Source organism: Mustelus asterias, chromosome 10 (assembly GCF_964213995.1).
Source record: "Mustelus asterias chromosome 10, sMusAst1.hap1.1, whole genome shotgun sequence".
Taxonomy (NCBI): domain Eukaryota; kingdom Metazoa; phylum Chordata; class Chondrichthyes; order Carcharhiniformes; family Triakidae; genus Mustelus; species Mustelus asterias.
Window position 1 is genome coordinate 119,485,675 of NC_135810.1, and position 27,607 is coordinate 119,513,281.

General features: G+C 48.3%; 1 protein-coding gene across 1 annotated transcript in view; it reads left to right on the forward strand.

The window, feature by feature from the left end:
- LOC144499903 (glycerophosphodiester phosphodiesterase domain-containing protein 5-like) overlaps positions 1-27,607 on the forward strand; it is a 106,512-nt gene that overhangs the window by 76,868 nt on the left and 2,037 nt on the right. The window contains exons 8-15 of the mRNA XM_078222571.1: positions 5,532-5,677; positions 6,127-6,209; positions 8,965-9,115; positions 11,135-11,356; positions 13,632-13,789; positions 18,402-18,549; positions 19,993-20,075; positions 20,463-20,542. Coding sequence (XP_078078697.1) covers positions 5,532-5,677; positions 6,127-6,209; positions 8,965-9,115; positions 11,135-11,356; positions 13,632-13,789; positions 18,402-18,549; positions 19,993-20,075; positions 20,463-20,542 — 1,071 coding nt within the window. The remainder of the gene's footprint in view (positions 1-5,531; positions 5,678-6,126; positions 6,210-8,964; positions 9,116-11,134; positions 11,357-13,631; positions 13,790-18,401; positions 18,550-19,992; positions 20,076-20,462; positions 20,543-27,607) is intronic.

A 27,607-nucleotide genomic window follows, 5' to 3' on the forward strand; every position in this document is an offset into this window, starting at 1 on the left:
AACACTGCAATGAAGTTACTGTGAAAATCCCCTAGCCGCCACACTCCGGCGCCTGTTTGGGTGCACCGAGGGAGAATTTAGCATGGCCAATGCACCTAACCAGCATGTCTTTTGGACTGTAGGAGGAAACTGGAGTATGTGTGGAGTTTGCATGTTCTCTCCGTGTCTGCGTGGGTTTCCTCTGGGTGCTCCGATTTCCTCCCACAGTCTGAAAGACGTGCTGGTTAGGTGCATTGGCCGTGCTAAATTCTCCCTCGGTGTACCCGAACAGGCGCCGGAGTGTGACGACTAGGGGATTTTCACAGTAACTTCACTGCAGTGTTAATGTAAGCATACTTGTGACGCTAATAAATAAACTTTGTCAAATGTGCTGCCTGGCAGTGTAGTAGGAATAGGTTCTATTGAGGCATTCAAAAGGCTGTTATCTGAAAAGGAAGAATGTGCAGGGTTCCGGGGAGAAGGCTGGAGAATGACACCAGGTGAGTTGCTCATTTGGAGGACTGGTGCAGACACGATGGGCCGAATGGTTTCCCTCGGCGCCGTAACTATCCTGTGATTCACAATGTACGATTGATTCATAATAACAACAACTTGCAGTTACATAGAGTTAACTGGCGAAAACCTCTGACCTCGCCTGCGGCTGGGATTCTCCAGTGCCGCTGCAGTGAATGGAGTTTTGAATCGGCACCAAATTCTCCATTCTCGCCGGCAGCGGAGTGGGTTCGGACAAGATCAAAAAATCCTGCCCAACGTCGCAAGTCAATGACCTCTCTTCAGTTCACCAATCGGAAAACTTCATTTTTACTCCCTCCATTGACAATATCTGCTTTTATTTTGGATGTAAAGCATTGGCAGTATTCTGCTTCTGCATTTAGAGAGCACCATTAACATAGTACAACATTCCAAGGTGGTTATCAGACAGAAGAACTGACTGAGCCACATAAAGGGATCTCAGGATCAAAAGCTTGATACAGTGAGTAGGTTTTAATGAGCATCTTAAAGAAGGAGGGAGCGAGGCAGAGGGGTTTAGGAAGGGAACTCAAAAGCTGAGGCTCAAGGAGGTTGAATGTCTGTAGGAATATAGGAATTAGGAGCAGAAGTAGGCAAATCCAGCTCTTCGAGCCTGCTCCGCCATTCAATCAGATCATGGCTGATCTCTCCTGAGTCTCAAATCCACCTCCCCATCTGTTCCCCATATCCCTTTAACCTGTTTTTTAATTAGAAATATATCGATCTCCTTCTTGAAACCATTCAATGATTCACTCTCCACCGCGCGATGGGGCAGCAAGTTCCACAAATTCACCACCCTCTGCGAGAAGTAGTTCCTCCTCATCTCAGTTTTAAATCTATCACTTCTCAACCTATACCTGTGACCTCTAGATTGTTCCAGATTGCCCCATAAGAGGAGACATTTGATCTATGGCACAGTGGTTAGCATTGCTGCCTCACAGCACCAGGGACCCAAGCCGGGAATCGAACCCGGGTCCCTGTGCTAACCCCTGTGCCACCGTGCCGCCCCAATAGCTACTCTCAGTCATGGTGACTTTGATTTTATGTCATAACATTGCCATCTGGTTCACGAATGTACTTTCATTGAACTATAGAATCTCTACAGTGCATAAGGAGGCCATTCTCCGACTGAGTGTCTTACCCAGGCCCCGCCCTATCCCCGTAACCCCACACATTTAGCGTGGCTAATCCATCTAACCAATACATCTTGGGATACTTACCCAATCGGGCCTACATGTGACTCCTGCCCCATAGCGATGTGGTAACTGCCCTCTGAAATGGCTTGCCCACCCACTAAGCTTGGGGCAATTAGGGATGGGCAGCTAATGCTGGCCTTGCTGCAATTTCCACATCCTGCCAAAGAATAGAAGAAAGTGTTACTGCAGTGTTGGAGGGCGTATTATTGCAATGCATGCTGCCCTTCCATTGAATCATCAACCAATTGTGTGGTCAGTCGGATTGAGTGGACATTAATGTCCCTGTATGACTATCTGAAGAGGTTTTTTTTATTCACTTGTGGGACATGGGCGTCTCTGACTTGCCAGCATTTATTGCCCATCCCTAGTCGCCCTTGGACTGAGTGGCTTGCCAGGCCCTTTCAGGGGGCAGTTGAGGTTTGATTTTGATTTGATTTGATTTATTATTGTCACATGTATTAATATACAGTGAAAAGTATTGTTTCTTGCGCGCTATACAGCCAAAGTATACCGTTCATCGAGAAGGAAACGAGAGAGTGCAGGATGTAGTGTTACAGTCATAGCTAGGGGGTAGAGAAAGATCAACTTAATGAGAGGTAGGTCCATTCAAAAGTCTGATGGCAGCAGGGAAGAAGCTGTTCTTGAGTCAGTTCGTACTTGATCTCAGACTTTTGTATCTTTTTCCCGAAGGAAGAGGTGGAAGAGAGAATGTCCGGGGTGCGTGGGGTCCTTAATTATGCTGGCTGCTTTTCCCGAGGCAGCGGGAAGTGTAAACAGAATCAATGGATGGGAGGCTGGTTTGAGTGATGGACTGGGCTTCGTTCACAACATTTTCTAGTTTCTTGCGGTCTTGGGCAGAGCAGGAACCATACCAAGCTGTGATACAACCAGAAAGAATGCTTTCTGAGGTGCGTCTGTAGAAGTTGGTGGCAGTTGTAGCGGACATGCCAAATTTCCTTCGTCTCCTGAGAAAGTAGAGGCATTGGTGGGCTTTCTTAACTATTACTGTGGCTCTGGAGTCACATGTGGGCCAGACCGGGTAAGTGCGGCAGATTTCCTTCCCTAAAAAACATTAGTGAACCAGATGGGATTTTCCGACAATCGACAATGGTTTCATGGTCATCAGCAGATTCTTAATTCCAGATATTTTTTATTGAATTCAAATTCCCCCAGCTGTAGTGGCGGGATTCAAACCCGGGTCCTCAGAACATTAGTTGAGTTTCTGGATTAATAGTTTAGCGATAATACCACTAGGCCATCGCCTCCCCTGTTGTTCTGCCTGGCATTCATTCATAATTGTCAGTTGGCCCACTTCAAAGCAAATCGGTTTTGGTGAAGTGTTCTGAGACATTTCTATGAGATGTGATGAGTTACTTGATAAATGTGAGCCTATTCTTCTTAATGCACCTTCCTATGTAACAGAGCTACTGATTTCGTAAGTGTGGGATTATGTGGGTGTCTGTAAGATGGTTGCAATAGTACAAGGACAGTTATACCATTGTTAAGCCAAGTTCTGTGGACAGGAAGTGCGTGATCTATTCAAGGTTTTGACATGACTTGGCTTCCCAAAACAAAGCTATTTGGTACGTAAACTAAATAGTGTAGATTTAGAGAGTGTGCATGAACAAAAGTAATCCTCAAAGATGCCAAGACAGGTTGACAAGGCTGTTTAAAAAGGCACAGCATAGAATAGGGAACCAATGAAGTGATCATAGAATGATAGAATCCTACAGTGCAGAAGGAGGCCATTCAGCCCATCAAGTCTGCACCGACCACAATCCCACCCAGGCCCTATCCTATAACCCCATGCATTTACCTCAGTTAGTCCCTGTGACACTAAAGGGCAATTTAGCATGGCCAAACCACCTAACCCTTTTGGGATCTTCAGGAGGAAACCGGAGCAAACCCACGGAGAACAAGCAAACTCCACACAGACAGTGACCCAAGCCAGGAATTGAACCCAGGTCCCTGGCGCTGTGAGGCAGCAGTGCTTACCACTGTGCTGCCCATGGTCATGGTAAGACTTTATCACTAGTTTAGGCCTTCAGTAGGAATATAGTGGCCAACTCTGGGCACCAGACTTTAGGAAGGATCCAGGTAAGAATGCAGGATGAAGGTAAACATGCAGGTGCAGCAGGTAGTAAGAAGGGCAAATGGTATATAGGCCTTCACAGCGAGTGGATTGGAGTACAATTGCTGCAATTATACAGTGCCTTGGTGAGGCTACACCTGGAATATTGTGTGCAGTTTTGGTCTTCTCATCTGAGGGTGTTCTTGCTCTCGAGGGAGTGCAGAGAAAATTTACCAGACTGATTCCTGGGATGGCAGGACTGACATATGAGGAGAGATTGACTCGGTTAGGATTGTATTTTCTGGAGTTCAGACGAATGCGGAAGGAATCTCATAGAAACTTAGAAAATTCTAACAGGACTAGGTAGTGTAGGTGCAAGAAAGATGTTCCCGATGGTAGAGGAGTCCAGAACTGGGGTCACAGTCTGAGGACCATTTAGGACGGAGTTGAGTAGAAATTTCTTCACCCAGAGAGTGGAGTTCGTTACCGCAGAAAATAGTTGAGGTCAAAACATTGTTTGATTTCAAGAAGCAGTTAGATATAGCTCTTGAGGCGAAGGGCATCAAAAGAATTGGAAGGGAAGGTGGGATCAGGCTATTGAGTTGGATGATCAGCCATGATCGTAATGAATGGTGAAGCAGGCTTGAAGGGCCGAATGGCCTCCTCTTGCTCCTATTTTCTATGTTTCTACATCAAGGTCTTGGGGAGGGTGCAGAGGAGGTTTACCAAAATGGCACCGGGAATGTGGAACTTCAGGGATGTGGAGAGACTGGGGAAGCAGGAATCGTTCTCCTTGGAGCAGAGAAGGTTTGGGGAGGTTTTCCAAATCATGAAAGGTTTTTTATTGCATAAATAAGTAGGCAGATGACACAAATTTAAGGTAACTGGCACAGGAACCAGATGGGGACAAATTCTTCTACGTAGTTTGAGGGGGCGACCTGATAGAAGTCTACAAGATTATGAGGGGCATGGACAGAGTGGATAGTCAGAAGCTTTTTCCCAGGGTGGAAGAGTCAATTACTAGGGGGCACAGGTTTAAGTTTTCACTCTGGGTTTTCGCCTCTCCCTGGAGATCACATGGTCTGGAATGGGGGGGTGGGGGTGAGTTAATAGGTTGTGATGAACAAAGCATCATAGCTGTGAGGGACAGCTCGGTGGATTGGATATTAGGATGTAGATAGGCTGGAAAATTGGGCGGGGATCCTGGATTCAGGATTCAATCCTGGACCGGGGAGCGGCGCGGGCTTGGAGGGCCGAAGGGCCTGTTCCTGTGCTGTATTGTTCTTTGTTCTTTGTTTGTTCTTAAGACGCGAGGGGCAAGGTTTAAAGGAGATGTACGAGGCAGGTTTTTTACATAGAGGGTGGTGAGTGCCTGGAACTCACTGCCGGGGGAGGTAGTGGAAGCAGATACGATAGTGACTTTTAAGGGGCGTCTGAACAAATACATGAATAGGATGGGAATGGAGGGAGATGGCCCCCGGGAAGGGTAAGGGGTTTTAGTTCACATGGGCAGCATGGTCGGTGCAGGCTTGGAGGGCTGAAGGGCCTGTTCCTGTGCTGTAATTTTCTTTGTTCTTTGTAGTGGGTTACGATTTGGAATGCACCGCCTGAAAGACTGGTGGAAGCAGATTAATAACTTGCTAAAGGGAATTGGATGGGCTGAATGGTCTTCCTCTGTTCTAGTTCCTCCGTTCTACGAGACTTTAAGCTGCATTAGCATGGTTGCCAACTCAATTTATGTTTTTATATTTCAGTTGCCAGAGCAATCATTTTGGGCCTGTATTTCACCGTGCTTCTTCTTCTCTACCTGCTGCCTCTCGGTATGTATTCACCCTGCATCAAAGAGAGAGGGACCCTGGGACCAAAGCCTGCCATTATTGGACACAGAGGGGCACCAATGGTACGTCATCTTCTAATGGGTCTCTCCTACTCCTCTGTTAGGTTGGCATACTGGTTAGCACTGCTGCCTCACAGCACCAGAGACCCAGGTTCAATTCCTGTCTTGGGGTCACTGGTTGTGTGGAGTCTGCATGTTCTCCCCGTGTCTGCGTGGGTTTCCTCCGGGTGCTCCGGTTTCCTCCCACAGTCCGACAGACGGGCTGGTTAGGTGCATTAGCCATGCTAAATTCTCCTTCAGTGTACCCGAACAGGCTACGGAGTGTGGCGACTAGGGGAGTTTCACAGTAACTTCACTGCAGTGTTAATGCAAGCCTACTTGTGACTAATAAATAAATTTTCCTTACATTGGCCATTCTAAATTCTCCCACAGTGTGGCTGTGGAATGGGTAGTATATGTCCGAGTATAGGGCGAATGGACAACTGATCATCCTTTTTTTTACTGTCAAACAGCTTGCACCAGAAAACACATTGATGTCATTTGAGAAAACTATAGAACAGGGAGCAGATGGTTTGGAGACTGATGTCACCATTAGGTAAGGTGTCATTTAACAGTTGGTGTGTGTAAAAGAAGTCTTACATTTGAACACTTCTCTGGAATTCTAAAATTATGCAAACCTGCGTCAAGAACAGAAATAGGGAAGCCAGTGACAACTTCCCACTTTTAACATCTAATTACCACGTTTCCGATTGTGGGGAGTTTTGTGTATAATCCATTCTTGGGGTGCCAATGTTACTGGCAATAAGGCCAGATTTATTGTCCATCCCTAATTGCCCTTGAAAAGGGCACTTTCTTGGGCCGCTGCAGTCCATGCGGTGTAGGTGCACCCACAGCACAGTTAGGGAGGGAGTTCCAGGAATTTGACCCAGCGGCAGCGAAGGAACGTCCAATGTATTTGCCCAGTCAGAATGGTGTGATTCCAGAACTAGGCGTTATACATAAAAGGTTGTAATTTAGAAATGTGATAAGGGATTCAGGAGAAACTTCTTTATCTGCAACCTGGGGAGACTGTGGAACTCAATACTATAGGGGAGCGGTTGAGGTGATTTAAAGAGAAGTCAGCAAAACACGAGGGAGAAAGGAATGGAAGGATTTTCCGATGGGATGAATTGACACGAGGTGGGAGAATGCTCATGTGGGGCATAATTATCCCGCATGGACCTGATTGGACTGTTCCTGTGTTGTATGTTGTAGGAATTCTCTGAATGGCTTCCTTCTGCGCTGTAGGGAGTCTCTGATATCGTGGGAAAATCTAAAGTTGTGCAGAATGAATAGGAAAATAGAATATTATTTAAATAGGGTGACACTGAAGAATCATGTGGCCTATGCTTTGGGGAGGGTGTAGAAGAGGTTTGCCAGGATGTTGCCTGGTCTGGAGGGCATTGGGTATGAGGAGAGGTTGGATAAACTCAGTTTGTTCTCACTGGAATGAAGGAAGTTGAGGAGTGACCTGATAGAGGTTTACAAGATTATAGAAACATAGAAAAACTACAGCACAAACAGGCCCTTCGGCCCACAAGTTGTGCCGAACACATCCCTACCTTCTAGACCTACCTATAACCCTCCCTCCTATTAAGCTCCATGTACTCATCCAGGAGTCTCTTAAAAGGCCCTATTGAGTTCGCCTCCACCACCCCTGACGGCAGCCGATTCCACTCGCCCACCACCCTCTGTGTGAAAAACTTACCCCTAACATCTCCCCTGTACCTACCCCCCCAGCATCTTAAACCTGTGTCCTCTCGTAGCAGACATTTCCACCCTGGGAAAAAGCCTCTGAGAGTCCACCCGATCTATGCCTCTCAACATCTTATACACCTCTATTAGGTCTCCTCTCATCCTTCGTCTCTCCAAGGAGAAAAGACCGAGCTCCCTCAGCCTATCCTCATAAGGCATGCCACTCAATCCAGGCAACATCCTTGTAAATTACATCCTTGTAATTATGAGTGGCATGGACAGAGTGAATCGTCAGATGCTCTTTCCCAGGGTAGAAAAGTCAAGTACTCGGGGACATAGGTTTAAGGTGCGTGGGGAAAAGTTTAGAGGAGATGTGCGAGGCAAGTTTTTTACACAGAGGATGGTGAATGTCTGGAATGCGCTGCCCGGGGAGGTGGTGGGAGCAGGTACGATGGTAACATTTAAGGGGCATCTAGGCGAATACATGAATAGGATGGGAATGGAAGGATACGGACTCTAAGTGTATACGGTTTTAGTTTAGGCAGGCAGCATGGTCGGCGCAGGTTTGAAGGGCCGAAGGGCCTGTTCTTGTGTGTACTGTTCTTTGTTCTCTTTGTTACGCGTGTACACACATCACAAAAAGTCAGCATGTAGAGAGAGCAAATAACTAGGCAGGCAGAAGGAATGCTGGGCCTATACGCACTGGAGTTGCGAGGAATCAGAGGTGACCTTATTGAAAGGTATACATTTCTGAGGGAGCTTGACAGGGTGGATGCTGGGAGGGTGTTTCCCCTCGTGAGGGGAAGACCAAAACTGGGGACACAGTTCAAAAAACAGGGATAAAAGCAAATTACTGCGGATGCTGGAATCTGAAACCAAAAGAGAAAATGCTGGAAAATCTCAGGCAGCATCTGTAAGGAGAGAAAAGAGCTGACGTTTCGAGTCCAGATGACCCTTGGTCAAAGCAAAAAATAGGGAGTCTCCCATTTAAGATGGCAATGAGAAGGAATTTCTTCCCTCAGAGGGTCGTTAGTGTTTGGAATTCTCTTCCTCAGACAGCGGTAGAGGCTGCGGGTCATGGAATATATTAAAAGCTGAGTTAGATTTTTGATCGACGAGGGATCAAGGGCGGCACGGTGGCACAGTGCTTAGCACTGCTGCCTCACAGCGCCAGGGACCCGGGTTCAATTCCCGGTTTGGGTCACCCGGGTCACAGCGCCAGGGACCCGGGTTCAATTCCCAGTTTGCACGTTCTCCCCGTGTCTGCGTGGGTTTCCTCCGGGTGCTCCGGTTTCCTCCCACAGTCTGAAAGATGTGCTGGTTAGGTGGATTGACCCGAACAGGTGCCGGAGTGTGGCGACGAGGAGAATGTCACCGTAACTTCATTGCGGTGTTAATGTAAGCCTTACTTGTGACACTAATAAATAAACTTAAACTTAAGGGTTATGGAGAACAGGCAGGGAAATGGAGTTAAGACCATGCCATAGATCAGCCATAAACCCATTGAATGGCGGAGCAGACTTGATGGGCCTCTTTCAGCTCCCAATCCTTATGATTTTATGATAATGCCACGTTTTCAGTTCTAACTCAGTCGCTGATGTTTTATTGTTGAGCAGTTGGGACGGAGTTCCTTTCCTCATGCACGACCACTCGCTGAGAAGGACCACCAATATTGAAGAGGTGTTTCCAAGCAATGAGAGCAGGAATGCTGCCACCTTTATCTGGGATGAACTCGCAGAGCTGAATGCTGGGAAATGGTTCCTTCAGGTAGGCACATTGGGAGGTGAAAATACACATTGCTGCCTTAAAAGATTCTCTACGACAACCTCTTGTACAGCAGACTACTGATTTTTGACCTATTGCTATGGACGTTAATCAGATCATAGAATCATAGAATCCCAACAGTGCAGAAGGAGGCCATTCAGCCCATCGAGTCTGCACCGACCACAATCCCACCCAGGTCCTATCCCCGTACCCTGCTGATCCCCTGACACTCAGGTCTATTTAGCATGGCCATTCAACCTAACCTGCACATCTTTGAAATGTGGGAGGAAACCGGAACACCCGGAGGAAGCCCATGCAGCCACGGGGAGAATGTGCAAACTCCAAACAGACAGTGACCCGAGGCCGGAATCAAACCCGGGCCCCTGGCACTGTGAGGCAGCAAAGAACAAAGAAAATTACAGCACAGGAACAGGCCCTTCGGCCCTCCAAGCCTGCACTGACCATGTTGCCCGACTTAACTAAAACCTCCTACCCTTCCGGGGACCATATCCCTCTATTCCCATCTTATTCATGTACTTGTCAAGACGCCCCTTAAAAGTCACTACCATATCCGCTTCCACTACCTCCCCCGGCAACGAGTTCCAGGCACCCACTACTCTCTGCGTATAAAATCTGCCTCATACAGCTCTTTTAAACCTTGCCCCTCGCACCTTAAACCTATGCCCCCTAGTAATTGACTCTTCCACCCTGGGAAAAAGCTTCTGACTATCCACTCTGTCCATGCCTCTCATAATCTTGTAGACGTCTATCACGTCTCCCCTCAACCTCCATCGCTCCAGTGAGAACAAACCAAGTTTCTCCAACCTCTCCTCATAGCCAATGCCCTCCATACCAGGCAGCATCCTGGTAAATCTTTTCTGTACCCTCTCCAAAGCCTCCACATCCTTCTGGTAGTGTGCTGACCAGAATTGAACACTATATTTCAAGTGCGGCCTAACTAAGGTTCCATAAAGCTCAGTTAGGCTGCACAGTGCTAACTACTGTGCCACCTCAGCTGATGCTGAGGATCTCTGCATGCCAATCCAACAGAATTCTTGCAGTGCAGATGGAGGCCTTTTGGCCCATCGGGTTTGCACTGACTGTCCAACAGAGCATCTTACCCAGGCCCACCCTCCCATCCCATTCCCTTAACCCCACACATTTACCCCGCTAATCGCCCTCACCCACACATCTTGGGATGCAAAGGGGCAATTCAGCATGGCCAATCCACCTCAGCTGCACATCTTTGGACTTTGGGAGGAAACCGGAGCACCCGGAGGAAACCCACACAGACACGGGGAGAATGTGCAGACTCTGCACAGACAGTCACCCGAGGCTGGAATTGAACCCGGGTTGCTGGCGCCGTGACACAGCCGTGCTAACCACTGTGCCACCGTGCTGCCCAAACGCATGGTACAGCAATTCATTTACCACTGAGTGGCTGCCATTCATTTGATTATGAGAACACAAAGATAGTCAAGAATTGATGCAGTCTAATAGATTGATTATGAGGTAAGGTTGCAGTGGTTGAATGGAGAATGATGAATGGTCAGAAGATGTTAAGGGCAATGGGTGAAATGGAGTCTGCATGTTCTCTCCGTGTCTGCGTGGGTTTCCTCTGGGTGCTCCGGTTTCCTCCCACAGTCCAAAGATGCGTGGGTTAGGTTGACTGGCCATGCTAAATTGCCCCTCAGTGTCAGGGGGACTAGCTAGGGTTAAAGCTTGGGGATAGGCCTGGGTGGGATTGTGATCGGTGCAGACTCGATGGGCTGAATGGCCTCCTTCTACCCTGTAGGGATTCTATGATTCTATGTTGGGGGGATTAATGGGGTAATGTGTGGAGTTATTGGGATGGGGCCTGGGAGCGATGCTCTGTCGGTGCAGACTCGATGGGCCAAATGGCCTCCTTCTGCCCTGCAGGGATTCTACGAAACAGCCTTGTTAGAAATTCTGCTCAGCTTGCATTTTACCATTGAAGCCAATCCTTCACTTCTACCCTGGCCCCCTTGTTTCTCCAAACAGGACAATCCCTTTGGAACCAAACACCTGTTGTCACGCGAGGACAAACGCAAGGCCGGCAGGCAGACGGTTTGCAAGCTGACTGACCTCCTGAAACTGGCGGCCACGCATGGGAAGGTTGTGATCTTTGACCTGTACAGGCCGCCCCTGAAGCACCCCCACCGAAACAACTTCATTGTACAGACTATCAGTGCGATCCAGGAATCCGGGATTAACGAGAGCCTGGTAAGAAACTATCATCGAATCGCAAAGCACAGAAAAGGCCCTTCAGCCCATCTCTCACCCATAGCCAAGACATTCCCTTATGGCTGCCTCACTGGCGGAGATTGGATGGAAATGGCGTCACAGTGCCAAGGAAATTCACCCCCTTATTGCATTGTTTTTCACACAAAACATTCAACCTTTCAAAACCCGACCAAAACGTTTGTTCTCCGCCAAGCTCAAGGAATGGGTGCTGTCGGTTAATCAAAGTTGCCAGTTAACCGAGAATTACAACGGCCGGACCCAACGTTGCTCTGTCTTTGAGGGGGTTTCAAGGGAAGCAGTTGGGTGTTTACGGGCCCCAGCGTGGCAGGGGGTCAGAGGAAAATCAAGCTGGGGTCAGAGGTAAAATGGAGCCAGGGGTCAGAGGTAAAATCCAGCCGGGGTCAGAGGTAAAATCGAGCCAGGGGTCAGAGGTAAAATCGAGCCGGGGTCAGAGGTAAAATGGAGCCAGGGGTCAGAGGTAAAATCAAGCTGCCGACATGCTTTTGAAGAGAAATTGGGCTGCCATTTTGACTGACAGAACCATAGAAGATTCAAGCACAGAAAGGGCCATTCGGCCCATCCTCTACGTGCATCCGGGGGGAAAAAGAATTTAGTCGCCCATTCTAATCTCACCTTTCAGCACCTGGTCTATAGCTTTTCAGGTTCCAGCTCTTCAGATACAGATCCAGGTCCTTCTTAAATGAGATTAAATTTGCTGCCATGACCACCAACTTAGGCAGTGAATTCCAGATGCCCACAACCCTCTGGGTGAATGCACTTTTCCTCAAGTCCCCTCTAATCCTTCTACCAATCACCTTCAAATCTGTGCCCCCTGGTAATTGACTCCTCCACTAGGGGGAAACAAGCCTTTCCTGTCTACCCTGCCTGGGCCCCTCATAATTTTGTACATCTCAATTAGGTCACCTTTTAGCCTCCTCTGTTCTAAGGGAAACAACCCCAGCCTATCCAATCATAGCTACAATTTTCAAGCCCCGGCAATATTCTTGTACACCCCTTCTGCACTCTCTCCAGAGTGAATATGTCCTTTCTGTAATGTGGTGACCAGAACTGTACACAGAACCCTAGCAGTGGTCTAAGCAGCATTTTATACAGTTCCATCATTACATCCCAGCTTTTATGTTCAATATCATGCCCAGTAACAGAAAACATTCCATATGCTTTCTTGACCACCTTGTCCATCTGTCCTACCACATTCAAGGACCTGTGGAGGTGCACTCCAAGGTTTCACTTCCTCCGTCCCTCTCAATATCTTCCTGTTAATTGAGGAGTCCCTTGCTTTGTTTGCCTTCCTCAAATGGTAAGTTGCTTTGAGTTTTTTTGTTCAGGCACAATATCCAAAACATACCCAGTAATTTAATAATTTCAATGGGTAAAACTGAGGACACCCACATCTCATGAAAGAATAAAGGATAGAAAATGTCTCCGTGTAGCTATATGGTAGCACAGTGGTTAGCACTGCTGCCTCACAGCGTCAGGGATCCGGGTTCAATTCCAGCCTCAGGTCACTGTCTGTGTAGAGTTTGCACATTCTCCCCGTGTCTGCGTGGGTTTCCTCCGGGCGCTCCGGTTTCCTCCCACAGTCCAAAGATGTGTGGATTTGGTTGATTGGCCACATGAAATTGGCCCTAGTGTCAGGGGGATTAGCAGGGTAAATATGTGGGGTTACGGGAATAGGGCCCGGGTGGGATTGTGGTCGACACAGACTTGAATAAACTGGGATTGTTCTCCCTGGAAAGACGGAGGCTGAGGGGTGACCTGATAGAAGTTTATAAAATTATGAGGGGTATCAATAGGGTGAACAATTGGAAGCTTTTTCCCAGGGCGGAAATGACAATTACAAGGGGGCATAAGTTCTAGATAAGGGGGGAAAGGTTCAGTGGAGATGTGCAGGGGAAGATTTTTACAGAGGGTGGTGGGGGCCTGGAATGCACGGCTAAGTGAGGTGGTTGAGGCAGACACGTTAGCAACATTTAAGACTGGATGGACACATGAACAGACAGGGAATAGAGGGATACAAGCGGTTGGTCTAGATAGGACAACGTGATCGGCGCAGGCTTGGAGGGCCGAAGGGCCCGTTCCTGTGCTGTACTGTTCTTCGTTCTTTGAATGGTCTCCTTCTGCACTGTAGGGATTCTAAGATCCTGTGATCTGGCAGTGCCTGATGTTGATGCTACAATGGGGAAATGGTCACAGTTTGACAAGGTTAAATTTCACGGAATATTTTCCGCTGTAGATTCTCTGGCTTCCCAATGCGATGCGATCGGAGGTGCAACAGAGGATGCCAGGATTTGTCCACATTCACGGGGGAAAGAAGCCCATTGAAGAATTGCAGCAGGACAAGATCAATAACCTCAATGTGCGCTACAGTGAGATTTCCAGCAACGAGATCAGGTCGGTAACAACTGGCATTTACGTTGAGTCTTTAATGCGGTGAAATGTCCCGAGGTGCTTCCTGGCTGTGTAATCAGGCAAAAAACTGAGATTGAGTGAAGGAAAGGAAAGCTTTGCATTTATATAGCAGCCTTTACAGCCTCGGTGCGTCCCAAAGCACTTTGCAACAAATGAAGTGTTGTCACTGTTACAATGATGGAAATTAACAAGGTGCGGTCACAATGGGCTGAATGGCCTCTTTCTGCCTTGTAACTTTTCTCTGGTTCTAACAAGGCAGCTAATTTATGCAAAGCACGCTCTCAAAATGACAGTGCTCGGATTGTCGATTTCAGCGATGTTGGTTGAGGGACGAATGTTGGCCAGGATACCGGGATTGGAGCCTCCTGACCTCGGGCGGATGGTGTAGATGGTGGTGTAGTGGTTATGTCACTGAGATCATGATGTAAAGGTGAATGCCGTGGGGAGTTTTGAATTTCATTATTAAATCTGGAATATAAAGCCAGTCTCCGTAACGGTAGTCATGAAATTATAGTCATAAAAACCCATCTTGTTCACTAATGTCCTTCAGAATCATAGAATCCCTACAATGCAGAAGGAGGCCATTTGGCCCATCGAGTCTGCACCGACCACAATCCCACCCAGGCCCTATTCCTGTAACCCCACACATTTACCCTGCTAAATCGTGCCCCCCCCCCACCCTAAGGGGCAATTTCCCACGGCCAATCCACCTAACCTGCACACCTTTGGACTGTGGGAGGAAACTGGAGCACCCGGAGGAAACCCATGTAGACATGGGGAGAACATGCAAACTCCACACAGATAGTGGCCCAAGCCAGAAATCAAACCCGGGTCCTTGGCATTGTGAGGCAGCAGCGCTAACCACTGTGCCACCGTGCCACCTTCAGGGAAGGAAATCTGCCATCCTTATCCAGTCTGGCCTACATGTGACTCCAGACACACAACAATGTGGTTGATTCTTAATTGATCCAAAGGATGGGCAACAAATGTTGGCCTTGCCAGTGATGCTGAATGTATCAATAATTAACTGTGGCTCAGTGGGTAGCACTCTCACTTGCAAGTCTAAAGATTGTGGGTTCAAGTCCTCATTCAGAGATTTGACAGCGAGCTTGGATTTAATTTATTATTGTCATATGTATTAGTATACAGTGAAAAATATTGTTTCTTGTGCACTATACTGACAAAGCATACCGTACATAGAGAGGGAAAGGAGAGAGTGCAGAATGTAGTGTTACAGTCATTGCTAGGGTGTAGCGAAAGATCAACTTAATGCGAGGTAGGTCCACTCAAAAGTCTGACGGCAGCAGGGAAGAAGCTGTTCTTGAATCGGTTGGTACGTGATCTCAGACTTTTGTATCTTTTTCCCGATGGAAGAAGGCGGAAGAGAGAATGTCCGGGGTGCGTGGGGTCCTTGATTATGCTGGCTACTTTGCCAAGGCAGCGGGAAGTGTAGACTGAGTCAATGGATGGGTGATCCAGGTTGACATGTTACTATAGTGCTTAAGGGAGTGCGACACAGCTGAGAGGCAATAGCCAGCTGATCTCAGGTGGATGAATGTTTCTTTTATTTTTCATTCGTGGGATGTGAGCATTTATTCTCCATCTCCCATTGCCTGAGAGCTGGTGCTGTCTTACCTTCCTGAGAAAGAACCTGTGGCGCTATAGTGAAACAAGGCAGTGGAGTCACGATCCACGTCAGGCTGATATTAATCCCTCAGTCAACAGCACAACTGAAAACCCAGATTATCTCTTCATTATAAGTTTCTGTTTGTGGGCGCTTGCTGTGCGCAAATTGGCTGCTGTGATTCCTACTTCGAAGAATGTACTCGATAGACCGTAAAGCACGTTGGCACGTCCTGAGCTAGTGAGAGGCGCTATATAAATGAAACCCTTTCTTTTTCATTTCACAGTAGTTACCGACTGTAGATTATTATTTTGTCCATCGCACTAAACCGGGCGGCACGGTGGCTCAGTGGTTAGCACTGCTGCCTCACAGCGCCAGGGACCTGTGTTCAATTCCAGCTTGGGTCACTGTCTGTGTGGAGTTTGCACATTCTCCCCGTGTCTGCGTGGGTTCCCTCCGGGTGCTCCGGTTTTCTCCCACAGTCCCAAGATGTGCAGGTTAGGTTGATTGGCCATGCTATGTTGTCTCCTCGTGTCAGGGGGATTAGCAGGGTTAAATATATGGAGTTACAGGAGTGGGTCTGTGTGGGAGTGTGGTCAGTGCAGACTCGATGGGCTGAGTGGCCTCCTTCTGCACTATAGGGATTCTATGAAAAGGGGCAAATGGGGTTGGCGGGGGCAGGAGCAGCACAGGGTCAGGCTTGCCTGTGATGCCCTCTGCAGTTGAAAGTCCAGCACCATTTCCCATCTAGATACAGGCATGGTGAATGGTCACCTAGGTAAGAACGGCAGAGGGTCCCTGATCTTGTGACATCATGATCAGGAAAGGAACTACCCTGGAATTATTTATGAAGCTGACTTAGTTACAGCTGAGTAACACTTAACGCAGTTCCAATCAGCTACGATTGAGATTGTTGTACTGAAAGGGTGAGATTGTGGTGTGAGTAGTTTAATGGGCAACGTGCGGTCACATATTCATTCCGCGTTCTAGGCTCAGAGTAATAAAGCCTCAAAGCTCCACCATGATGCTAGTTATTAGAGCTTTTTGCACCTAGAACAGCAAAGCCTGATCTAATCCCTGGCTAACAGACCACGGGACTCAGAGCAGGACTGGGTGTCGTGGGTCCAGATCCCACCCCAGACACTGGAGACAGAAAATCCAGGCTGACACCAGTGCCATACTGAGGGAGTGCTGCACTGCCGGAGGTGCGGTCCTTTAGATGAGACGTTGAACCAAAGCCCTGTCTGCCCCCTCCCGTGGATGCAAGATCCTGCTGCACTATTTTGCCAGGGTTCCCTGGCTACTATCTATCCCTCAACCAACACGCGGAAGCTTTTGTGGCACACTGGCATGGGGGGTACAGGCTGAATGGCCTGTGAGCACTTTGTAAAGCAGGTGCTCTGGTCACTATCGCATTGCAGGCTGTGGGATCTTTCTGTGTGTAAATTTCCTGTCTCCTTCTTCTCGGCACTGTGCTGAAACCGCAAATTAAAGCAGCAGAAATTAAGGACAGTTTTAGGTTACTCGAATTGGGGGCTTGCAGCAGGGCAGATGTAACGACCCAAACCTACGATGTAACTTTATAGAGGAGTCGATGGCCTGGTGGTATTATCGCTAGACTATTAATCCAGGAACTCAGCTAATGTTCTGGGGATTCAGGTTCGAATCCCGCCACAGCAGATGGTGGAATTTGAATTCAATAAAAGAAATCTGGAATTAAGAATCTACTGATGACCATGAAACCATTGTCGGAAAAACCCATCTGGTTCACTGCAGTTCTTTAGGGAAGGAAATCTGCTGTCCTTATCTGATTTGGCCTACATGTGACTCCAGAGCCACAGCAATATGGTTAACTCTCAACTACCCTCCAAGGACAACTAGGAATGGGCAATAAATGCTGGCCCAGCCAGTGACATCCATGCCCCACGAATGAATAAAAAAAAGTCTGAGTCTGGGGGAAGGCTGCCTGAAGTGATTTCCACGCAGAATCCTCAGGCCATTCGACAAAGCAGACTCCCAGGCCCTCATTGTCCTGCTCTGCCCAAGACCACAAGGAACGACAAAAGGTCGTGAATGAAGCCCAATCCATCACGCAAACCAGCCTCCCATCCATTGACTCTGTCTACACTTCCTGCTGCCTCGGCAAAGCAGCCAGCATAATTAAGGACCCCACGCACTCCGGACATTCTGTCTTCCACCTTCTTCAGTCGGGAAAAAGGTACAAAAGTCTGAGGTCTCGTACCAGCCGACTCAAGAACAGCTTCTTCCCTGCAGCTGTCAGACTTTTGAATGGACCTACCTCGCATTAAGTTGATCTTTCTCTACACCCTAGCTATGACTGTAACACTACATTCTGCACTCTCTCCTTTCCTTCTCTATGAACAGTATGCTTTGTCTATATAGCACGCAAGAAACAATACTTTTCACTGTATGTTAATACATGTGACAATAATAAATCAATCAAATCATTCTTGGCTGTGTTTGAACCCAGATCCCTGAGGGTTAATCACAGCCAAACAGCCCCTCATTAATGCTTAGAAAATCAGGGATAAATCTCAGCCTATCTCGGGGCGGCACAGTAGCACAGTGGTTAGCACTGCTGCCTCACAGCTCCAGGGACCCGGGTTCGATTCCCGGCTCGGGTCACTGTCTGTGTGGAGTTTCACATTCTCCTTGTGTCTGCGTGGGTTTCCTCCGGGTGCTCTGGTTTCCTCCCACAGTCCAAAGATGCGCGATTAGGTTGATTGGCCATGCTAAAAATTGCCCCTTAGTGTCTTGAGATGCGAAGGTTAGAGGGATTATTGGGTAAAATATGTAGTGATGTGGGGGTGGGGCCTGGGTGAGATTGTGGTCGGTGCAGACTCGATGGGCCGAATGGCCTCTTTCTGTGCTGTAGGGTTCTATGATTCTATTTCTAGTTACCAATAGTGATTTTATTTCTGACCCTCTTTCTTTCTCGTGATCCTGCAGGATGTACGCAGCAGCAAACATCAGCACCAACCTGTACGTTGTGAGTGAGTTGTGGCTGTTCTCCTTGGTGTGGTGTGCGGGCGCCCACTCCGTCATCACCAACGCTCCCCAGCAGCTGAAGGAACTCCACTGGCCCTGGTTCCTAATGGTAGGCTGACCTTCCGTCCGGACTGCTCCTGGCTTTCATATAGAATCCCTACAGTGCAGAAGGAGGCCATTTGGCCCATTGAGTCTGCACCAACAACAATCCCACCCCAGACCCTATCCCCACAACCCTACACATTTACCCTGGCCAATCCCTCTAACCTACACACCCTGAGACACTAAGGAGCAATTTAGCATGGCCAATCAACCTAACCAGCACATCTTTGGACTGTGGCAGGAAACTGGAGCATCCAGAGGAAACCCACGCAGACACGGGGAGAACATGCAGATTCCGCACAGACAGTCACCCGAGGCTGGAATCGAACCAGGTCCCTGGCGCTGTGAGGCAGCAGTGCTAACCACTGTGCCACCCACGCTGCCCTTTCTCCTCCCCTCGGAAAAGCTTCCTCCTTCACCAGCACAGCCCACTCTGATGGAAAAGACAGCGGTCGCTCCCACCCCTCTGCTCATGCCACCGAGGGAATCTGTGACCTTTCGGGAAATGCTGGGCTAAAGGCTGGCATCGTGGGAGTTGCCCTACTTGGAAAGTGTTCCAAACTGGCAGCGTGCCAACTGTGAATGTTTATTGCCAAATAAAGTATTGTTGAGTGCACTGTGGCACACACTGCTCCCTCACAGCACCAGCTTGAGGGGCTGAATGGCCTACTGCGGCTCCTAGGTCTGATGTCCACATACTCTTGATGGGAAAAATATGAGTAAAGGGGAGGAGCTGGCCTTGTGGTATTATTGTTAAATTATTAATCCAGAAATTCAAAGTCAAAGTTTATTTACTAGTGCCACAAGTAGGCTTACATTAACACTGCAATGAAGTTACTGTGACATTCCCCTAGTCGCCACACTCCGGCACCTATTCAGGTACACTGAGGGAGAATTTAGCACGGCCAATGCACCAACCAGCACGTCTTTCGGACTGTGGGAGGAAACCGGAGCACCCGGAGGAAACCCACGCAGACACGGGGAGAACGTGCAAACTCCACACAGACAGACAGTGACCCAAGGCCGGAATTGAACCCAGGTCCCTGGCACTGTGAGGCAGCAGTGCTAACCACTGTGCTACCGTGCCGCCCATAATGTTCAGCTAATGTTTTGAGGACCCGGGTTTGAATCCCGCCACGGCAGATGGTGGAATTTGAATTTAATAAAAAAGAAACTGGAATTATGAATCTACTGATGACCATGAAACCATTGTCGAAAAAATCTATCTGGTTCATTAATGTTCTTTAGGGAAGGAAATCTGCCGTCCTTACCTGGTCTGGCCTACATGTGACTCCCGAGCCACAGCAATGTGGTTGACTCTCAGCTGCCCTCGGGCAACTAGGGATGGGCAATAAATGCTGGCCAGCCAGCGACACCCATGTCCCACGAATGAATAAAAAATAATCTTAACCGCTGACATTACTTCTTTCATTTTTATTCTCCTCTCCAGACCCCTTCCCAGTATAAAATGATGTGGATTTCATCAGATGTGGTATCAGCCGTGTTAATCATAATGGTATTTATACTCAACTGGTAAGTAGGAACTGAAATTGTTTTGAATGTTCTGCTCTCAGAGTGTGGGGGGGACTGGCACAGTTACCGTTAGCAACCCCTCCGAGTTGGAAATAAAGAAATAACATTTCTATCGCAACTTTCACAACCATGGGGCACTCCAAAACCTTTCGCTGTCAGTAAAGTATTTCACTGACAGCCTCACTTCCTGCATCACACAGTGTGAACAGCAAGATCCCACACACAGCAAGGTGGCAATGACCAGATAATTGGCTTCTGTGACGTTGACAGATAAATATTCGCCAGGACATCCGGGATATCTGCAGTTACCGACCCCAGTCGGGAAAGCGAAGGGTGCTTTTGTCCCATCTTGACAAACTTTGTTTCTTTATAATTTATTCCATTCAGGTGGAGAGAAAATGGATTACTGAATATTCCAAATGAGAGGAATAGGAGCGAAAACGTGGTTTACAGCAAGTTCCGGACAGGTATGCATCAACAAATTACATTTATATAGCACCTCGAATGGGAGCACGGTCAAAATGCAACACAGCAGCGAGGAACCTAAGGCTTGCTTCACAAGGAGGGTTTTGAAGGAGGGGTGGGTGGGGGGGGGGGGGGGGGGGGTTGTGTGGGAGCGGGGGTGTAGAGAGGTTTAGGGAGGAAATTTCAGAGCTTAATGCTGAGGCAGCTGCCAGTAGTGGGATGGTGAGAGTTGGCATGCTCAAGAGGCAAGAATTGAAGGAGCGCAGGGATCCCAGAGGGCTGCAGAGGAGGTTCTAGGGATGGTGAGACCGACCTTGGAGGGATTTGAAAATAGGCGTGAGAATTTTTCTAATTGCACATTGCCAGACAAAGAACAAAGAACAATACAGCACAGGAACAGGCCCTTCGGCCCTCCAAGCCCGCGCCGCTCCCCGGACCATTTGGGTCAGTTACCCACCACTGAGGAACTAAAGAGGAACCTTCCAATTCTGAAGCAACTTCTTTACAGCAGCGACTAACACTGATGCAGCACCTTTAACATGATGAAACGTCCCAGGCTGCTTCATTATAAAGCAAAGAATGACACCAAACCACATAGGGAGATATTAGGGTCAGATGACCAAAAGCTTTGTCAAAGATTTAGATTTTGAGGCGAGTCTTAAAAGAAAAATGTACAAGAAACTAGAAGCAGGAGGAGGCCATTCAGCCCTTCGAGCCTGCTCCACCATTCATTATGATCATGGCTGATCATCAAATTCAATATCCTGATCCTCTCTCCACCCCCCCCCCCCCCCCAATATCCCTTGATCCCTTTAGTCCCAGGAGCTATATCTAATTTCTTCTTGAAATCAGACAACGTTTTGGCCTCAACTACTTTCTGTGGTAGTGAATTCCACACATTCACCACCCTCTGGGTGAAGAAACTTCGCCTCACCTCAGTCCTAAAAGGTTTACTCCTTATCCTCAAACTATGACCCCAAGTTCTGGACTTCCCCACCATTGGAACATTCTTTCTGAATCGACCCTGTCTAATACTGTTAGAATTTTATAAGTTTCTATAAGATCCCCTTTCACTCTTCTAAACTCTAATGAATACAATCCTAACCGACTTAGTCTCTCCTCATTTGACAGACCTGCCATCCCAGGAATCAGCCTGGTAAATCTTCGCTCTACTCCCTCTACATCAAGGACATCCTTCCTCAGATAAGGACACTAAAACTGTACACAATACTCCAGGTGTGCCCTCACCAACGTCCTGTACAATTGCAGCAAAACATCCCTATCCCTATACTCAAATTCTCTCACTATGAAGGCCAGCATGCCATTTGCTTTCTTTGTTGCCTGCTGTACCTACGCACTTACTTTCAGCGACTGATGCACGAGGACACCAAAGTCTCGCTGATTATCCACCTCTCTCAATTTACACTCAAGTAGTAATCTGTCTTCCTATTATTGCTACCAAAGTGGATAACCTCACATTTATCCACATTATACTGCATCTATCCTGAAAGCAAGGTAGCAAGGAGGAGGTGGAGGGGGAATTGAGAGCGTGTGGACTGGGCTACTGAAGGCACGGCCTCCAATGATGGAGAAATTGCAATTGGGAATGTACAGGAGGCCAGAATCAGAGGAGAGTGAATATCTTTGTGGATTGTGGGGCTGGAGGAGATACCAGAGATAGGGAAGGGTGAGGCCATGGATGGATTTGAAAAGAAGATCGAGAATTTTAAAATCAAGTTGTTGCTTGACCACACATCAGTGTGGATCAGTGAGCAGAGGGGTTGATAGGGGGGGAAACAGGACATGCTGCGAGTTAGGACACGGGCAGCAGAGTTTTGGAAGACCTCAAGAGGGTAGAATGTGGGAGAGCTGCCAGGAGCACATTGGAATAGTCGAGTCTTGAGCTAATGAAGTTATAGACGAAGGTTTCAGCAGCAGATGAGCTGGGTCAGGAGCACAGTCAGACGATGTTACAGAGTTGGAAATAGGTGATCTTAGTTAGCGTTGGCACAAAAATGAGGTTGGAAGCTTATCTCGGGATCAATCGTTTAAGACTGGGATAGGCAGGATTTTGGTCTCTCAGTGAATTAAGGGATATGAGGAGTGGGCGGTAAAATGGATTTAAAGTTTATTTATTAGAGTCACAAGTAGGCTTACATTAACACCGTAATGAAGTTACTGTGAAAACCCCCTAGTCACTGCACTCTGGCACCTGTTCGGGTACACGGAGGGAGAATTTAGCACGGCCAATGCACCTAACCAGCACGTCTTTCGGACTGTGGGAGGAAACCAGAGCCCCTGGAGGAAACCCACGCAGACATGGGGAGAATGTGCAAACTCCACACAGACAGTGACCCAAACCGGGAATCGAACCCGGGTCCTTTGTGCTGTGAGGCAGCAGTGCTAACCACTGTGCCACCTCTAAGAGAGACTAAGGTTGCAAACAGAGAGAGTAGTGAGAATGTGGAACTCACTACATGGAGTACATTACTCCAATGATTACATTATAAGGGGTCGAGAGTTATACTGATGACTAGGTAAAGAAGAATGAGAACAGGCCCCAGAATACATTGGTTGACCTGTTTCTGTGCTGTATATTCTATGTAATGTCTCTACCATAACAAGCTGGATGAGTTAATTATGATGTGGAGATGCCGGCGTTGGACTGGGGTAAACACAGTAAGAAGTTTAACAACACCAGGTTAAAGTCCAACAGGTTTATTTGGTAGCAAAAGCCACACAAGCTTTCGAGGCTCTGAGCCCCTTCTTCAGGTGAGTGGGAATTCTGTTCACAAACAGAACTTATAAGACACAGACTCAATTTACATGAATAATGGTTGGAATGCGAATACTTACAACTAATCCAGTCTTTAAGAAACAAAACAATGGGAGTGGAGAGAGCATCAAGACAGGCTAAAAAGATGTGTATTGTCTCCAGACAAGACAGCCAGTGAAACTCTGCAGGTCCACGCAACTGTGGGAGTTACAAATAGTGTGACATAAATTCTGATTCTAGGATCGCATGATAAAGACTCAGGAGGAAAAAAGCAGAAATATTTATGTGAAATAGTGTGACATAAACCCAATATCCCGGTTGAGGCCGTCCTTGTGTGTGCGGAACCTGGCTATCAGTTTCTGCTCCGCGACTCTGCGCTGTCGTGTGTCGCGAAGGCCGCCTTGGAGAACGCTTACCCGAATATCAGAGGCCGAATGCCCGTGACCGCTGAAGTGCTCCCCAACAGGAAGAGAACAGTCTTGCCTGGTGATTGTCGAGCGGTGTTCATTCATCCGTTGTCGCAGCGTCTGCATAGTTTCCCCAATGTACCATGCCTCGGGACATCCTTTCTTGCAGCGTATCAGGTAGACAACGTTGGCCGAGTTGCAAGAGTATGTACCGTGTACCTGGTGGATGGTGTTCTCACGTGAGATGATGGCATCTGTGTCGATGATCCGGCACGTCTTGCAGAGGTTGCTGTGGCAGGGTTGTGTGGTGTCGTGGTCACTGTTCTCCTGAAGGCTGGGTAGTTTGCTGCGGACAATGGTCTGTTTGAGGTTGTGCGGTTGTTTGAAGGCAAGAAGTGGGGGTGTGGGGATGGCCTTGGCGAGATGTTCGTCTTCATCAATGACATGTTGAAGGCTCCGGAGGAGATGCCGTAGCTTCTCCGCTCCGGGGAAGTACTGGACAACGAAGGGTACTCTGTCCACTGTGTCCCGTGTTTGTCTTCTGAGGAGGTCGGTGCGGTTTTTCGCTGTGGCGCGTTGGAACTGTTGATCAATGAGTCTAGCGCCATATCCTGTTCTTATGAGGGCATCTTTCAGCGTCTGGAGGTGTCTGTTACGATCCTCCTCATCCGAGCAGATCCTGTGTATTCGGAGGGCTTGTCCGTAGGGGATGGCTTCTTTAACGTGTTTAGGGTGGAAGCTGGAGAAGTGGAGCATCGTGAGGTTATCCGTGGGCTTGCGGTACAGTGAGGTGCTGAGGTGACCGTCCTTAATGGAGATGCGCGTGTCCAAGAATGCAACCGATTCCGGAGAGTAGTCTATGGTGAGCCTGATGGTGGGATGGAACTTGTTGATGTCATCATAGAGTTGTTTCAGTGATTGTTCACCATGAGTCCAAAGGAAGAAAATGTCATCGATGTATCTAGTGTATAGCACCGGTTGAAGGTCCCGTGCGGTGAAGAAGTCTTGTTCGAACCTGTGCATGAAGATGTTGGCATATTGAGGTGCAAATTTGGTCCCCATGGCTGTTCCGTGTGTCTGGATGAAGAACTGGTTGTTGAAGGTGAAGATATTGTGGTCCAGGATGAAGCGGATGAGATGTAAAATTGCATCTGGAAACTGGCAGTTGTTGGCGCTGAGCACTGAGGCCGTTGCAGCAATGCCATCGTCATGGGGGATGCTGGTGTAGAGTGCTGAGACATCCATTGTGACGAGGAGCGCTCCTGGTTCAACTGCTCCATGTGTGCCGAGTTTCTGTAGGAAGTCCGTCGTGTCGCGACAAAAGCTGGGGGTTCTTTGTACAATGGGTTTCAGGATGCCCTCGACATAGCCGGAGAGGTTCTCGCACAGGGTCCCATTGCCCGATACGATGGGACGGCCGGGTGTGTTTGCCTTGTGTATCTTCGGGAGGCAGTAGAGATCTCCAACGCGGGGAGTACGTGGGATGAGAGCACGGAGGGTGTTCTGAAGGTCCGGATCAAAGGTCTTGATCAGAGTGTTGAGTTGACGGGTGTGTTCTTTGGTCGGATCTGCAGGTAACTGTCTGTAGTGTTCCTCGTTGTTGAGTTGTCGGTACACTTCTTTGCAGTAATCCGTTCTGTTCAGTATGACGATGGCCCCTCCTTTGTCTGCTGGTTTGATGACAATGTTGCGGTTGGTCTTGAGAGCGTGGATGGCGTTACGTTGTGCTTGGGTGATGTTCGGGGCTGTCTTGTGAGTGCGGCTGATGAATTTGGTGTTGACGCACCTCCTGACGGCTTGGGCATACATGTCAAGTCGAGGGCAGCGGCCTTCCGGAGGAGTCCAATTCGACTCTTTCCTCTTCGGATGCACTGCGGATCTCTCTGTCGGCTGTTCCAGTTCATTGGCTGTCTCATTGTGTTCGTTGTTGGCCTCTTGGGGTTTGTGGAAGAACTCCCTCAGCCTCATTCGCCTGATGAATTCTTCTGTGTCTGCTGCGAGACTGATGGGGTCTATTTTGGTGGTGGGGCAAAAATTAAGCCCTCGGCTGAGAACTTCGATTTCATCTGGTTGAAGTGTGTAGTCGGACAAGTTGACAATGGACTTCCCTGCAGTGGGACTGTTTCCTACTGTGGTACCGGGGGAGGCTTGGTTGCTGCTGGTGGTGATGCCGAGTTTCTCAAGTTTCCTGTTCTTGGTGTGCATGTAGATGGTGTAGTTCCTTTGTCTCGTCTGCTTGGCAGAGTTTCGCAGCTGGTCTGCGTCCTGAGCGCAAGTTGAGAATATGGATTCGATCTTGGTTTCCAGGCTGCGGCGTTTGCTGTAGAGTTGGTGTATGAGGTGGTTGAGGAGGGTGAGAGAGGTGCGATGGCAAAGTCTCTCAGCGTAGTCTGTGTTATAGGTTGACCTGAGTGGGTTCGTGATCTGTAGTCCTTTCGGTATCTTGTCTGCTTTCTTGCATCTTTGTAGAAACTTGATGTCTGTGTCGATATGCGCGATCTTCTTGGCGATCCTCTCCACTTGGAGCCGGCAGTTTGCGGTGTCTATGGTAGTCATGATGTGGAGATGCCGGCGTTGGACTGGGGTAAACACAGTAAGAAGTTTAACAACACCAGGTTAAAGTCCAACAGGTTTATTTGGTAGCAAAAGCCACACAATCTTTCGAGGCTCTGAGCCCCTTCTTCAGGTGAACACGGGACACAGTGGACAGAGTACCCTTCGTTGTCCAGTACTTCCCCGGAGCGGAGAAGCTACGGCATCTCCTCCGGAGCCTTCAACATGTCATTGATGAAGACGAACATCTCGCCAAGGCCATCCCCACACCCCCACTTCTTGCCTTCAAACAACCGCACAACCTCAAACAGACCATTGTCCGCAGCAAACTACCCAGCCTTCAGGAGAACAGTGACCAAGACACCACACAACCCTGCCACAGCAACCTCTGCAAGACGTGCCGGATCATCGACACAGATGCCATCATCTCACGTGAGAACACCATCCACCAGGTACACGGTACATACTCTTGCAACTCGGCCAACGTTGTCTACCTGATACGCTGCAAGAAAGGATGTCCCGAGGCATGGTACATTGGGGAAACTATGCAGACGCTGCGACAACGGATGAATGAACACCGCTCGACAATCACCAGGCAAGACTGTTCTCTTCCTGTTGGGGAGCACTTCAGCGGTCACGGGCATTCGGCCTCTGATATTCGGGTAAGCGTTCTCCAAGGCGGCCTTCGCGACACACGACAGCGCAGAGTCGCGGAGCAGAAACTGATAGCCAGGTTCCACACACACAAGGACGGCCTCAACCGGGATATTGGGTTTATGTCACACTATTTCACATAAATATTTCTGCTTTTTTCCTCCTGAGTCTTTATCATGCGATCCTAGAATCAGAATTTATGTCACACTATTTGTAACTCCCACAGTTGCGTGGACCTGCAGAGTTTCACTGGCTGTCTTGTCTGGAGACAATACACATCTTTTTAGCCTGTCTTGATGCTCTCTCCACTCCCATTGTTTTGTTTCTTAAAGACTGGATTAGTTGTAAGTATTCGCATTCCAACCATTATTCATGTAAATTGAGTCTGTGTCTTATAAGTTCTGTTTGTGAACAGAATTCCCACTCACCTGAAGAAGGGGCTCAGAGCCTCGAAAGCTTGTGTGGCTTTTGCTACCAAATAAACCTGTTGGACTTTAACCTGGTGTTGTTAAACTTCTTACTGAGTTAATTAGCCAGTCCATTGTTTAAGGTCAGCTTTAGAAAATGAGAGGATTTGAACAAAGAGTGAATCCAACTTAGAATGACTTCATTATCTTTAATTCCACAGCTTTGTTGGAGTCTCCCTGTTGTTCATGGGCCTTGGCTAATTGGCAATG